The following is a 15830-nucleotide window of genomic DNA, read 5'->3' on the forward strand; positions in this document are numbered from 1 at the left end:
GTTAAAGTTGGTCTAGAAACAACTGAGTTATGAGCGATTGAAGCTTCGGATATTGAATTTTGAGGTGGAAAATTTTCAAAGCGCAATATCTCCGAAACTGAAAAAGATTTTGAAAAACAGTTTTCACCATGGTTTTTCTCGGGTCATTTTTCTTTGGAATCCGCCCTCAAAAGTCAGAAAATCGATGGTCAATTTTTTGGCCAAAAACATTTTGCGACTCTATTGATGAAAAATTTTCAATTTTTCGTTTTTCGATCGCCCCTAGTAAACTATTTGCCCCATCGATCTGAGATTTAGCCAGTAGATCGAGCTCCTCTTTCGATCGGTATAAAATTCAATAATACTAAACGCAGATTTCGCCTTGAAACAGCGTCTTGAAAATGACCCTAAAATCACCCTCTGAAAATGCAATTCGGTCGATATCTCGGTTATTTGTTGAGGATATTTGAGGTATATAAGCTCATTTAAAGCAGAATTTTGCGCTGAATCTAAAAATATCCTTATTTTTCTTGTACGTCAACAAATAACTGAGTTAGAGCCGTTTGAAATATCGGCTTGCCGCTAGAGGACCAAAATTTTGAAGCTCCAAAAAAGATTTTTCCCGATTTCTCCGGAATTATGGCAAATATGACGAAACCCTTTCCGAAATCGTTTTTACCGCATTTTTTTACCTTAGAAATCGATCTTACACAGTTAATAAGAAAATAAGGGAAACATTGAATCCCGCATGGGGGAATATACGAATCGAAGGTTGGCTACATTGAGTTGAAGTTACTCCTAACCTCACTTTTTCCTGTCACAACACCAATCAATGTGTTTGTTTAGTCCACATCAGAAATGGCCTTAGGTGAAGACAAAAAGAGTCTAATTCAAGAATTCAAGCTAGACCAAGACAACGAACTCCGCTTCGAAGTCGAAGCAAAAAACGAGAAAGTGTACCTAACCTTAAAAAGTGGAACCGCCGAAGTCTTCGGCACGGAACTGGTAAAAGGAAAAACATACGACTTCGCATCAGGCGCAAAAGTCGCCGTCTTCACCTGGCACGGTTGCACCATTGAAATCAAAGGCAGGACTGATGTGAGTTACGTGGCTAAAGAAACCCCCATGGTGACTTACTCCAACTGTCACGCCGCTTTGGAGTTGATGCGGATCGAAGCGGAGCGAGAGAACAAAAAGGGGCCAACGACGATGATCGTGGGCCCCAATGACGTGGGGAAATCGACGGTGTGTCGGATTTTGCTAAACTACGCCGTGAGGATGGGGCGGAGGCCCATTTTCGTCGACTTAGATGTGGGGCAAGGGCAGATTTCTATCCCTGGAACGATAGGTGAGGTGCACTCGTACGATTTCTTGTTTTAAGGGGTGGTTTTAGGGGCGCTTCTGATTGAAAGACCGGCGGTGATCGACGAGGGGTTCTCACAGGAAGCCCCTTTGGTCTACCACACTGGGCACAAATCCCCGCAGACCAACGTGGCGTTGTTTTCTATGTTGGTCAGCCAGTTGGCCAACACCGTCAAGGAGAGACTGGAAATCAACAAAAAAAGTACTTGGAACTCACGGTTCGCCCGAAGAGAATTTTATTTGAAGAAAATTTCTCATGAAAACGAAAACCAACAATGTGTTCTAGAACAGCCACTATTTTAAAAGAAGTCAATTATTAAATCATCGTAGACTGAATTACTTCCATTTTCAAAATGTATCAATAATTGCATTGTTTTAATTTTTTAAGTTTTTAATGGTTTAACTGGTTTAAATTCTATAATAGATAACAGAATATTCGCTGAGAAAAGCATTTATGCAAACTTCTGTTATTTTGACAATTTTGATCGTGAAACTATGAAATTTACAGGTTTTATTACTTTAGATTTGTTTATTAATTCGGCAAAATTTTAAAATTTTAGAGCAAACCAGACAGTTTTTAGAGACTTTCACTTCAAAACGAAGCAAAATTAATAGACCGACTTTGCGTTAATTTTGCTTGGTAGTGTACATAGTTAAAATCTCTAGAATGTGCGCCTTTTTCTCAACAATTTTCTAGTTTGCTAAAGTTAATATACGAGTGAAAAGTAGAAAATTCCCCAATTTTCATAGCTATAACACAAAAATTTCTAAAATTACGAATTTTAGTAGTGGATGTCAGAACAGTTTGCGGCCTCTTGAAAATTAAAATTTCCAATTATTGTGTTTTTTGCTCTACAATTTTGAAATTTGGTAGAGTTAATACACGGTTCAAAAGTAGTCGTTTTCCCAAAGTTCATGCTGAAGCAATAAATTTTCCGAAATTTTAATGGTGGATGTCGGAAATTTTTGCTTCGTTTTTAAAAGAAAATTTTAAAAGTCTGTCTTCCGTTCTAGACTTTTTATTAAAATTAGTACATAACTCATAGGTAGTAACTTTTCCAAGTTTCGTAGCCGATGTACTGAAATTATAAAAACATTCAGAATTTAAACAAAGGGTGTCGAAATTTTTTGCTCCGCCTTAACAATTTCTAAAATTGGGTCTTTTGCTCTACAGTTTGGCAATTTAGTAGAATCAATTGACGGCTCAAAAGTTGTATTTTCCTCAATTACCAAAATTACCAAAATTATTATAAAACTAGTTATGACATTGTGATAACCACGTTATTTCTTATCCATCGGCCTTGGTTTTAGAGTTGTATGACATAAATACTTTTCACAACAAACATACTGTTGTCGATTATAGGAATTTTAAACCGCTAAGCCATTAGAAGTTTAAAAAAAAGGAAAATCCAAATATTGATACATAAATTTCATAATTTTTCAAAATAAAAGTAATTCAACCTGCGTTGATTCGAAATTTGACTTTTTTCGAAAAAGGAGGTGCCCTAGAAGACATTGTTGGTTTTCGTTTTCATGAGCAATTTTTTACTAATAAAATTCTCTTCCGCCGAACTGTGAACTAATTTAGAGAATCTAGACCCAACTCTATAATTTTTGGTAGCGAGAGCTTCTGGAGTGATCATCAACACGTGTGGTTGGATCAAAGGGACAGGCTACAAACAAATCCTTCACTCCGCCAAAGCCTTCGAAGTCCACGTCATTCTAGTCCTAGACCAAGAACGACTTTACAACGAATTGGTCCGCGATATGCCCAACTTCGTCAAAGTCATCTTCCTCCAGAAAAGTGGAGGCGTAAGTACGAAAACCCCCCCCAAACGCGAATTTACCTCAAATTATTATAGGTCGTGGAAAGATCAAAAAGCGTCCGATCCGAAGCGCGCGACCAAAGAATCCGAGAGTACTTTTACGGGACCCCAAAAAACTCCATGTACCCCCATTCTTTCGAAATCAAATGGAGCGAAATCAAAATATACAAAATCGGCGCGCCGGCTCTGCCAGATTCCTGCCTTCCTCTTGGAATGAAAGCTGAGGATCATTTAACGAAGTTGGTTCCAGTTTCGCCGAATCCTGGAATTCTGCATCATTTGTTGGCTATTAGCTTTTCGGAAGGAGAAGACGAGGATATTATTTCTTCGCATGTCGCAGGATTCGTTTGTGTGTACGTATAAAAGTGGAGGAAAATCGTTGTTTTGTTTATTGATTTTTTTTGTACAGGACGAATGTGGATACGGACCGACAAACCGTGACTTTATTGTCGCCGCAGCCGAAGCCGCTACCCAACAATATCTTACTTTTGTCTGAAATGCAGTTTATGGATAGTCATTAGGTTTTGTACAATCAAATAAAGTTTTTTTATCATTTCGTTTTCTGTTTTGTGTTGGATAAACATAGGATTTTGAGCATAGTTTTGGATTCTGAGTGAAATTCTGCATAAAATGAGTTGCTTCATAAATAAGCGAGATATCGACTGAATAGTTTTTTAATTAAATTTTCAGATTTTGGAAAATGTGCGCATTCTGAGCAAATAATTTATATATGAACTAAAATATGTTTTCGGGATGTCAATATCGACCGAATTAGATCTGGAAAAATTAAATCCGAAGGTCCTTTGGTCGAAAAAGTGTGTTTTTTTGAATTTACAAATTTAAAAAAGACCGGATCCTTATGTAAAAAGACGAGAAAAAAATGATGCCGCAAACCGTTTCTTTTTATCTGTTGTAGTTTTGAAGATATCGAGCTTTAAACATTTGAACATCAAATATTCAAAACTTTCAACAGACATAAGTAGGTTATTTTTTGTCGTACATCGTCTTTGAATATAGTTTTGGAATCTGGCTGAAATTCTGCGTTAAATGAGACCAAATAACGCAAGTTTGCTCCAAAAATAAGCGAGATCTCGACCGAATTAGATTTACAAAAATTAAATCTAAAAGTCCGTTTCTTTTTATCTAATTTATTTTTGAAAAAATCGAGCTTTAACATTTGAGAAATGAAAATCATATAACCAAAGTTTAAATTTTCATAACTCAGTTATTTGTTGCCGGGCGTAGATTTTAAATATAGTTTTGGAATGTGCGTGAAATTCTGCGTAAAATGAGACTAAATAACGCAAGTTTGCTCCAAAAATAAGCGAGATATCGACCGAATTAGATTTGGAAAAATTAAATCTGAATGTCCTTTGATCGAAAAATTGTGTTTTATTTTTTATTTTTTGAATTTGAGATATGTAAGACCGGATTCTGTAAAAAGACACGAGAAAAACGACGGCGCATATAGTATATCCGGTGAGAGATTGGGAGATTTCGAGAGTTGACATATAGGTTGGCAGCAAATTATGCTACAAAATACACTAAAAACACTAAATTCTTACGCAAAATGGGTTGACAGGGTTGACAGTAACTGGGGTTATTTTGTTATTTGAAATTTCGCGCGTGTGGTACACTTTTTATTGCGTAGATTTAGTGACTTTTCTGTCATTCAAACTCTCACTGTACGTATCTGTTGTAGTTTCGAAGAAATGTTTAAACATTTCAACAATGTTGAAAGCTTCAAAAACAGAAAAAGTCAAAAGTTCTTAATTGTAAAAATCCAAAACTAAAAAAAAAAGTTCAAAATTTTATAAATTAAAAAAAAAACTTAAACTCAAAAAAACAAAAATTCAAAAATTTTAAACTCAAACTCCAAAATTCGAAAATTCCAAATCAAAGAAATTAAAAATTCAATAAAACCAAATGCAAAAATTTTAAAATTCTAAAATTCCAAAAATCAATAAACTTAAAAACCTAAAAATTCGATAGTTCAAAAATGTAAAAATCCAAAACTAAAAAAAAAAAATTAAATTCAAAATGTAATAACCTAAAATAAATTAAAAAAATCGAAAATTATAAAACAACTAATATCCACAAATAATCACAAAACATAAAAATCAATTCACCATTGATTTCTGTAAAATCAGAGTGTACTTTTCAATCAGATTTCTTGGGAGTGTACTTTGAAGTTTGTTGTAAATGTCAGTTCAATTTGTTTAATTTTAGTTTACCTTAGAAAACTTCTTAGTGTCTTGTTGAAACTTTCCAATGCAGAAATACAGTCGCGGACACAAAATCTTAGACGTCATTTTTCTGACGTTTCAAAAATTTGAGTGTAGTCTGTGCTTTACTGTCATTGCCATTACTGACGTTCAAAACATCAAAGTATTGACAAATTGACAATTAAGAATTATCAAGACTGAAACGAATAAAATTAAAATAGTATCTTTAGTACAAAGCGATATGATCTACAGTCAGTTCCTTGCAATATTGAAAACACCGAAAATTTTGAAATTAAAAATTATAACTCAAAAATGACAGTACAAAAAAGTAAGGTTACAAATTCTAAGTGGGGTTTTACACCATGCGACAATTAAATGACATTGACGTCTAAGATTTTTTGTCCGTGGCTGAAGCTATTTCTTATGGCATTATAATCACAGCATAGATTATAATTGTCAAAGGTTCATTTGGTTGTCACTCTTACCAACTGTTTAGGGTGATTTGGTATCGCCAACCATAGTAATTTTTATATTTTGTGAATGGACATTAATTGTTGGTTTTTGTCAAAAAGCAAAAGTTTAACATTTTGCTTCGTAGTCAAAGCTGAGAAATTATGCGCCTATATTGGAAGTCGACAACTACTCTTCTTTACGCGCACATTCTCTAAAAAAAAATAAATTTTCCGTTGATCACCATTTTTGCACGTCACTGTAAAAACAAAACCAACCCGGCGCATCCACCATCCGTTCGATTTCGATTCAATTTTGACATAAAACTGACACTTTTTTTAACAAGACCTCGTTCAAAATTATGGCAGAGCCGCCGAACCTAAGCGAAGAAAGCCCCCAAGAGACACCATCTCAAACATCAATTGAAGATCCGAACCTCGAATTACTCCACAAATTCAGTAGCCAATACTTCTTACACAAGCAAACCTCGTCTTTCATCTGCTTGGCGCAAGAGCTCTGTTCCAAAAGCGATCTAAGATTAACATTAAGTTTTTTCCCAAATTTAACAAACCCGGGCCTGGATGAAGCGCTCGATTATATCGGTCAGTTTCTACTTGTATAAACACGATTTTAGTGCCTTTTTGCAGCTCCTGAAGTAGAACACAGCCCTGATGGTAGCGACAAATACCTCGAAATGTGCAAAAACCTGAACATAGTCCCAATGAGCAGAGTAATAAACTCTCTAACCACAGACACGTTAAACTTGAAAGTAAGTAAGTAGTCACCGCACCAACTTCATTTCAGTTCTTGTAGTTCTACGGCATAACTTTCAAACAAATGCGCGGCATCGCCGAAGCCCTCAAAGTCAACAGCCACGTTAAATACTTAACATTCCAAGACAGTTTTCTCTCGCCGGAGTCCACAGCTCTTGTAAGCGACATTTTGCGCGAGAGCGAGTCTCTGCGCGTGTTAAATCTAAAAGAGTGCCGCATCGGCCGAGAAGGTACCAACAACTTCGTCAAACCAACCTTGAGAATCTTCTCCAGGGGCTGAGAAACTCTGCGAAGGCATCTCCACCACTCAGTTCCTCCAAGAACTCGACTTGAGTTGCAACGACTTGGGGGACGCGGGCCTCCTCCTCCTGCAGCAGAGTCTCATCGAAAACACCTCCATTAAGAAGTTGAATCTTGGGCACAACAATCTCACTGAAGATTCTGGAGAAACTCTCCACCAGCTACTGCTAGAAAACAAGTGTTTGGAAGAGTTGGATTTGTCGTGGAACGGCTTCTTCACAGCTCCTGGGAACAAGAAGCTCTTTGGCGCCATGATAAAAAACGAGCAGATAACGTGGCTTAACATGTCTTGGAATGGCATCAGCACCGGCCCGGCGATGAGGCCCATCAACCGCTTCATACGAAGAAGTAAAACTCTGCGGTTTTTAGACATGAGCTGGAACCGATTGGCGCATCATCCCCTGAACCTCCTGAAGGGAGCTTTGACCAGAAACAAGTCTCTGGAGATGGTGAAAGTTGGAAACAACATCTTCACTCCGGAGGAGGCGTACGACCTCGCCGCCGTCTTAAGGAAGTCCGAGCGTCTGCGGGTCCTCGACATGGAGAACATGAGCGTCAACAAGAACTTCTTGCAAGTATAAACACACGCGGTCGCAACAGAGCTGTTACAAACCTTCTAGTTAAAGAAAGAACTCCGCAGCAAGGAGAAGACAGTGACGCATGGCCACGTTTTGAGCAACTTCGAGATCCACGGCCCGGATATAACGAAGCTGCTGTTTGAGCGCTGCAAGTTTTTGGCGATGAAGCCGAAGAAGAAGAGGTTGAGGAAGGATTTTGGGTGAGTTGAAGGAGTGGTGGGGTGATTGTATAGGCATTTTATTTTGGCGCTCCCGGATAAACGGGCGAGTCCGGAAATTTTCTTCGGGATTATGAAGAAGAAGAGGATTAAGAAACTCGACAAGGATCTGTTGAAAGAGTTGTTGGCGCGGTTTCCGGCGAAGAAGGGGACGATTGATTGCGTGGGGATGAAGGAGGTGTACATGACGCACTATCCTAATACGAAGTTGCCGGTGGAAACTAAGAAGAAGAGGAGGAAGAGGAAGAAGAAGGGTAACAAGGAGAAGAAGGTGAAGTTTGAACCGCCGAAAAACGAAGGTGGTGAAAATAAAAAAGAACAAACTGTGAAAACGCAGTGAAATATATTACGCCCTTGAGACTGAAGACACGATTTTCACTGAATAAATCACAGGCGTGGAGCTCGTCCGCGTGCTCTTCTTCACAATTTTAGTGATTTTCGCGCGTTCGTCAACCACAACTTTTCCGTTCTCCGACTTTTCATCCGCGTCCGCCTTGCTGGAAACATCAATTTCCTCTTCGCCTTTCCTCGAATTGACATCATTTTCGTCACTTTTCGCCGCGTCCTCTCGTGACTCTTCAGAGACCCCTTTGCCAAAAACGTCGTACTTCTTCACGTGTTCAATATAACTGATGGGCTCAGGTTTCGGTTTCGCCTCCTTGTCTTCATGAATACCCTCAGTAGCCCTATAAAAACACAGTAGTTCAAATTGTATAAGAATTTTGCAACTACCAGTCGTTGAATCTTTCTTGGATCGCGCCGAGTCCGAATTCTTCATACTGCTGCTTGGTGACCAACTTGTTCTTCAGCGCTGGATCCTTCAGTAACACTTTCCCCCCCATCCAACTGTACGTTATCGGACTGAAAGACAGTAAAGTGGTGACAATAAAACCGCTTTTTTCTTACTCTTCCGGTTGGTACACGTTGACTTTCCACGACGCTGACATCATCGACCTCACCTCGTTGTACAACCTCTCTCTAAACCCCTCAAACTTGGTGTTCCCCCCAATGCAGATGATATTCCTCGCCAAATCCTTCTGGTAAAACTGAGGACAGGACAAAATCGACTTGTACACCGCCTCCCCAATCCCTATACTTTTAATGCCGATATCCGAGGGATGAAACAGGATTTCCGGTACTGTAAATCGCTCGTTATTTAACCGAAGAATCTGGCAGTTTTCCGCAATTTCGTCCTTCTTTTCGGGGTCTTGAATATAACCGCGTCGGATGTTGTTGAAGTCGGGCAGCACGTAGTTGCGGAGGATGCGGTTTTTACTTGGGGGCAACTCGGCGGCGCGGATGTCGCTTTTGAAGTCTTTGGAGACGAAACAAGTGTCTTCTTTGACTTGGTTAATGACGAACGTTTCTTCCATGACGTGGTATTGGCGGTAAGAGATGATGTCTTTGAGGTGGTTTGTCAAGAGCTGAAAAATTACGAGGGGATGAGTGCTGGGACTGGATCAAGACTCACTTTTCCTCCGACGTTTATTCTCTTCGCCGCGCTGAGATACTTCTTTCCTTCCAAATAAGGAACTACATGGGTGAAGCTGTAGCCTGAGTCCACGATAATACACGGAGGTTTTGCTCCTGCAACTGGGAATTAATAAACTATTGAATTACGAAGAAAAGGTACCAATTTCATGGTGGTACTGCAGCATCGCCAAATCTGTAGGATTGAGCCTGAATATTGAAGGAACTTCGTACTCCTCAAAAAATATCTCATCGTAACAGTCTTGGATTGATTTGAAATTGAACAAAGGCTGCGTCATGATGACTGGATAATTATTAATAGGACACACGTTTTTACTGAAGACGAAGTCCCAAATGGGCTTCTGGACGTCCCATTTCGTCACGTACCCCCGTTCATTTGGTATCAAGTAATATAAACCTGAACAGTCTCTGCATTCATCAATCTGACTACCTATAAATAACCGTTTTCTCTCCGACTTGGCCTTCATAATACAGTTGGGGATAACTCTAAAACTCGCAGTTATGTTTACTAGTACCCCTACAAAAAACTCACTCACTTTGGTTGCTCTTCAAAGGAGTAATTAATTTTAATAGTATGGCCCCCATTGTCAAAAATTAGCCCCTGTAAGTTACTCTCTGCAACAATTGATCGTTATTTGTCTTCAGTATCGGTTTATTACCTTTCGGTTGGTGAATATTAGAGTCTCTGCTAGCCACCCGCAATCGTCTAGGCCTCTGCCTTTCGTACCTCCGAGCAGGAATGTAATTTCTCGAGTCGTGGCGAGGTTTTTTAGGCTCACTTTGCACCTCCTCGGCCTCTTCTTCGCTCAATGAACTGTCCATAACCTGGTTTTACTTCAAATGCTAAAAAAACTGTTTTATAAACTTTGTTTACAACGTGCGAGTTTTGAAAACGTCAATTGGCAAAATGACAATTGACAGGCAGTGTCACCAATGACGCAACAAAAGTAACTACAAATTTAATTTAAAAAAAAAACGTTTTTTATTAATAATAAACTGTAAAAAAAGATTTAAAAATTTTAAAGAGCTTTGATTTATGATTAAAAACTTGGAATTTTATTTAATGTTAAAATACGGTAAAATATGCAATCACGATACACCAGCTAAAACGTATGTCGTGGTTTAGCTCAAGTGACATTTAGTTCCAGAGACTTTAAATTTAAGTTTTCTCGTAAACTATAACAACTAGAAGTAAACTGATAAAAGAAATGGATTTAGAAGAATTAAATTATGTTGAGAACAAAATTTTGCGTTGATCTAAAAACTTTCATGTTTTCGGGCCAAAATCGAGCAAAAGAAAATTTTAATTTTTAAAATTAAAACCGATTTTTTATTACTTTAAACCCCAGAAACAAGAATCTGTAGCCAGTTTTTTGATTAGGCACTTTGTTGACTTTTTATCGATGTTTAAATTTTTTTAATTTGAGTTCTAAAAAGTTGATTTTTTGTAAAAATTAAAATAAGACTAATTTTGTCAATTAATTTAGACTTCAGAAAAAAGAATCTAAAACTCTCTTCTAGCAATCAAGATTTTATTGTCATTTATTCAACATTAAAAATTACATTTAAGTCTATGCAACCAACAATACACACATTTTGGCCTTATGTCGTAGCTTAGCACTAATAACGAAGGACAAATGACACTTTTGACAGGTGACATGCGTTCCGTTGCGTTTGTATTTTCATTGAATTGTGTTTAAGACGTAAGTAAAATGTCTTGATATTTATTAACTGTTATAAGTAAAATATAATTCGTCTGCTGCTTTCCGTTCATTGTCAACGGTTGTGTCGAAAATTCAAATAAATCGAATAACTCAGTGGCATCTTCACTTCATAACTGAATCGGGATGACCTACGCAAGTGGTACATTTTCTAACCGTTTTACACTTGATTATAAGAAAAACATTGCTTTCAGATCCAAAAGTAATTAATAAAATCAATACTATTACTATCAAGTTGTAACACGTGTTGTACTTAACCTATAATTCGGTACAGGTTCAAAAAAAAAGCTGACTCGTACTGTAAGTTGTTTGCATTCTTATAATTTGCTGTTTTTTTTTCTCTTTTGTTCCCAATTGTTCCGATTTGTTCTATTTAATGGTGTGTAACGATTTTACTTTTTTTAGTATTTGTCATTCTCATTCTTTCCCAATAGTAATTGTGTTTTTATTTTGCTACAGCTTTCTTGCAATTTTTTCTCATCATCTGAGGTCATCATGTCTGGTAGAAGAAAGAATCGACGGAATACACGCAAAACTTCCACAACAGCAATAAAATCGAAAAAACGGCTGCATTCCAATCCTGACGACACGGCTGAACCAACTGCAGTAAGTGATTCATTTGTTTCAAATACATATAAAGTCCAGCTCATTGCTATCAATCCACTCTCCTGTGTAAATTTTCGAAAATTCTTGGGTGTATCTGGCTTTCAATTCTTTAGGGTGAAAATTAGGAGGTGACGTTATTATTCAATTTTCCCCTAATTTTCTCCTATGAAGCCTGGAAACAGGAGAGTAATCTAGGTCACGTGATTGGTGGCAAAAAGCGTCGCGAGCTGATGGGTCGCTGCGCGGTGGCTACTGCGCAGCTTTTAAAACTGCGCGCCACAGCAAGCCAATAAAAACACTCACGGTCGAAAGCCCACCAGGGAAGCTGTCGATACTGTCAATCATGACTTTTTGATTTGTTGGTTATGGTCACATTTTGTTGATGACAGAAAAGTGTTTCATTACTTTATCTACGTTATATGAGAATATTTGTCTAAATATTCCGATTATTTTATAATTAATTCCGCCATTAATAAAAAACTATGTTGGTAATTTTTTAAATTAATTATTTTTTGGTCTGTACAGAAGTCAGAGAGGTGATATCCTATCACCTCTCTGACAGAAGTACAAATAGTAATGAATTGTGCTTTGGTCACCGTTCGCAACTAAACGTTTTGAATTCATCGTCAATCAAAAAATGTGAGCGCGCTTTTACTGCGCATCTACCGCTCTCGCCATCCCAAAGCGCACGACTTCTACACATAATGTAAGAAATTTAAATGTATCGAATGGCATGTTAAAATGGCTCGAGAATTTCCATCAGCAGAAGCTTTGCGTTTGCAATTTATTAAACAGCAAAGATGAGCACGTCATGAGTTGACCATGTGATGCCCAGTAGCCAATAGCAGAGAAGATGCGCAGACGCTACCGCGCAGAGCCCGGCAAGCTCGCGACGATTTCTGACTCGCGTTTTTCGACGCGCGGCATACAAGATTTACCTCATGTATACATATCTCCTTGTTTTCTCCCTAAAGAGTTGAAAGCCGGATTTACACCCAAGAATTTTAGAAAGCTTACACAGGAGAGTGGACTGATAGCAGCAATGAGCTGGACTTTATGTAAGATATTACGATTACATCCTCATAAACTGAAAAAATGTTTAATTCGTTTATTTACAATGAGTAAACGCAAATTGAACTATAAACATGATGGATGGCAATTTAATTGCTCGAGATAAAGTACCACTTTTCTGCCGTATATCAAAATCTGCTATTGTTGATTCAGCAACTATGTAATTCTTTTCTTTCTTTTTAACTATATAATTCTTTTCCAAGGGTACATCCCTCGGTCCAGATGAAACTGGTGCTACTTCTGGAAACAAAGTAAGTTGTTGTGTGAGTAATTAAATAATTCAATGCCTTATTTACAGAAGCTTTGCAGTGAGCTGAAGATCAATTATTATTCTGCACTCTTTTCGGAAATTAAAGAAACAGACCACTTTGTTGATAAGACAAGATTTATAGAGGTTCTTCTCCGTGATTCACCAGCTGTTCTGATAACAAGACCAAGACGATTCGGCAAATCCACCATGATGAACATGGTAAAAGAGTATGTGGAGAAGAAGGTATACACAACAGGAGATAAAGTGGGACAAGAGATCCCGAGGTCACCAGAAAATGATCGTGCATTTCCTGATATGAATTTGCGACTGTTTGAAGATGGGAACTTCGAAATTTCTAACTGGGATGGGTTTTCTAACCATCGTGGGAAATATCCGACCATTTACTTGGACCTCCAATCGGTTGATGGTCATAGTTATCGGACAATTTTGAGTTTGTTTAGCGATGCAATAAAAGATGCATTTCAACCTCACAGTTATTTACTGCATTGTGAAGATTTGTGGTCAACCGAAAAACATCCTGAAAAATTCGATAAAAATATCTTTTTAAAATATCTAAAGCCACCTAATTTTATAGACATGATGGCCAGCATCTCAGAAGAAAAGACAGCGATAACAGTGGAAGAATGTTTAGAGGAACATATACACAAAGCTTTGATATTCCTAGCTCAAGTTCTACACCGACATTTCGGTCATGAAATTTATCTCTTAATTGATGAATATGATGCACCGATTAACAACACAATTTTCAAAAATAAAGAACTTTGTGGAAAAGTTAATGGTCTACTTACCAATCTCTTCAAAAACCTTTTGAAGAAACAGCAAAGCAGTTTCATTGGTCGTGCTTTGATTACAGGGATATCTTATATTGGTTCAGTAGGCTTTGCAGGAGTGAACAATGTGAAAAAACACATGTTTCTCAGAGGAGAACTGGGTAGCGATGACAAGTATGAAGAATTTTATGGCATAACAGAAGAAGAATTGGAGCAGCTCACAACAAAGTTTATTGAGAGGTTTTGGCGGGGCGAGAACAAACTCCCTAAAGAAAAAGTGGATTCATATTATAATGGATACAAAAGTATTGGAAAGAGGGGAGTTAAAATATATCCCATTTGGTCAATTGTGAACGCTTTAGAAAACGAAGAGCTAAGTGATTATTGGGAGCAATCTGGAATCATGGCGCACGCAAAGGAGGGACTTAAAATCCCAGTTGTTCTGTTCGCAATTGAAGAGTTGTTGGCAGGAAAACACATCAAATGTGAAATTCCATATCGACTAGATCTACATGATCTCAATGTGCTGAGTGATGTGATTTTAAAACTAGAAGACAGCGCAAAGACTCTTGTAAAACCTGATATATTTCTTTCTTTTCTCATGCAACAAGGGTATCTAACATATGTAAAAAGACTAGAGCAAGATATATTTGAAATTAAAATTCCTAATGGACTTATTAAGAATGAATTTAGAAAACTGATTATAGCTCATCTTAAACCTGATTATGATGGGCTCATTGCAAATGTAACAGCAGTGTTTGATAAGTTCTCAGATGATTTAAGTGATGGAATTATTAAGGAGTTAATCAGTTCTATGCAGAACGTATTTGAACATGTGAGCAAAAAATGGAACCAATGCAATGAGGATGCATATCATTCCGTGATTTTTCACTGTCTATGCAGATCATCAAAGTACATGAGTTGCACTGAAGTGCGGGGAAAGAAAGGGATACTTGACATTGCGTTCAATTCAGAAAATCATGCAGTAATAATTGAGATCAAGTACTGTCAGGATGCATTAAGGGCCTTTGACCAAATTAAATCAAGAAACTATGTAGAAATTATCAAGAAAAAGTTATCAAATGAAGCGTTGAAATGTGTTTGTATCGGATTGAATGTGGATGAAAACAACGAAGTAACGATTGCGTATAAGAATGCAGACGATGATGGCCCACCACATATTGTGTCTCTGCAGCCTGAAATGTGAATGTTATGTGTATATTGTTATTGATTTTGGTAATCTTATTTGATGATGAAATTAAATGGTAGGCTTATGAATCATGTAAAAATAGTTTGTATTTAAGTATGTTCAAATAAAGGGAAATTTGCAAAAATTTTAGTCGCATCTTTAATTTTTTTTATTTGATTTTAAACTCAAAATTATATCGAAAGATCAAATAAAAACTCATCCTCAGTTGGCTTCGAAATTTCAAGTCATGTCTTTGATTGAAGAAACAGTCTTTTTTCGGTCAAGTAATTTGACGTCAAAATGGAAGTTTTGTGAACATTTTAATGAACGATTTTGACAACGCTGGCATGTTTGATTTATATTGCAAAAAGTTCACATTTGAAAAACTAATCACAACACTGACTTTGGCATTTCAAGACAGTTTTCATCTTATAACTTCAAAATTAGCTGCCGTCCTGCCGTCAAAAGGACACGCTGTGGAATTCCCAAGGTAACTGAGGATGAGTTTTTATTTGATCTCTCGATACATTGTATAATTATGATGAAAAATAATAAAATAAATAAAAAATCTTATGCATGGCGACCAAAGGTGGGTGTTTTGCACTTTTTTAAATACAAATTAATATTCTTCTGAATAATAATAATTTATCTAAAAGAATAAAATTTCCGTGGAACACCCGATAGAAGAAATGTTTTTTTTTCGTAAAATATCTCAAAAAGAAAATCAACCTGCGGTGTAATAAGTACAAGGTGTTTATAAATGTTTCTAGCATCAAGGATGATTATGAAATGCCAAATAACTTTGCCGCTTGTTACAAATGTGGGTTTAGATTTTTCAACTGACATTTGTAGTTAACCTCAATCATTTTGAACAAAGTTAGTTCTGAAAACAAACTGTTCAAGTTGTGGCTTGAAGCCCGAAAATCTATAATTTTAACCCAAACCGTAACTGAAAAGTCGTAGACGTAAGTGACATTTGAAATATTTGTGAACATAGTTA

At 37.2% G+C, this 15830-nt stretch overlaps 4 protein-coding genes across 5 annotated transcripts; 3 read left to right on the forward strand and 1 right to left on the reverse strand.

Annotated features, from left to right (window-relative positions):
* Window positions 1-743: 743 nt before the first annotated feature.
* Window positions 744-3723, forward strand: cbc (protein CLP1 homolog). Its single transcript, XM_088048473.1, has 5 exons — window positions 744-1327; window positions 1373-1543; window positions 2963-3153; window positions 3204-3520; window positions 3577-3723. The coding sequence occupies exons 1-5, from the start codon at window positions 838-840 to the stop codon at window positions 3686-3688; spliced, it is 1281 nt and encodes a 426-aa protein (XP_087904599.1). The 5' UTR covers window positions 744-837; the 3' UTR covers window positions 3689-3723.
* A 2142-nt stretch (window positions 3724-5865) lies between these two features.
* LOC148182108 (uncharacterized) lies at window positions 5866-8051 on the forward strand. Of its 2 annotated transcripts, none has more exons than XM_088042359.1 (6): window positions 5866-6444; window positions 6490-6611; window positions 6656-6845; window positions 6889-7490; window positions 7536-7693; window positions 7727-8051. In XM_088042359.1, exons 1-6 carry the CDS (start codon window positions 6204-6206, stop codon window positions 8049-8051), a joined length of 1638 nt encoding a protein of 545 aa, XP_087898485.1. In that variant the 5' UTR covers window positions 5866-6203. The 2 variants fall into 2 exon arrangements, with proteins under 2 accessions (XP_087898485.1, XP_087898493.1); XM_088042367.1 differs by having other exon boundaries at window positions 7542-7693.
* On the reverse strand, window positions 8036-10131 carry Arp6 (Actin-related protein 6). The gene is made up of 7 exons (XM_088042349.1): window positions 9862-10131; window positions 9739-9817; window positions 9345-9688; window positions 9183-9298; window positions 8618-9135; window positions 8444-8572; window positions 8036-8397 (listed from the first exon to the last, which is right to left on the reverse strand). Exons 1-7 carry the CDS (start codon window positions 10022-10024, stop codon window positions 8058-8060), a joined length of 1689 nt encoding a protein of 562 aa, XP_087898475.1. The 5' UTR covers window positions 10025-10131; the 3' UTR covers window positions 8036-8057.
* Window positions 10132-10827: 696 nt separating this feature from the next.
* Window positions 10828-14980, forward strand: LOC148182110 (uncharacterized). The gene is made up of 4 exons (XM_088049278.1): window positions 10828-10905; window positions 11383-11529; window positions 12804-12851; window positions 12899-14980. The coding sequence occupies exons 2-4, from the start codon at window positions 11419-11421 to the stop codon at window positions 14846-14848; spliced, it is 2109 nt and encodes a 702-aa protein (XP_087905404.1). The 5' UTR covers window positions 10828-10905; window positions 11383-11418; the 3' UTR covers window positions 14849-14980.
* Window positions 14981-15830: the final 850 nt, after the last annotated feature.

This window comes from Gnatocerus cornutus, chromosome 1 (genome assembly GCF_029298725.1).
Source record: "Gnatocerus cornutus isolate USDA-ARS CGAHR chromosome 1, icGnaCorn1.1, whole genome shotgun sequence".
NCBI lineage: Eukaryota > Metazoa > Arthropoda > Insecta > Coleoptera > Tenebrionidae > Gnatocerus > Gnatocerus cornutus.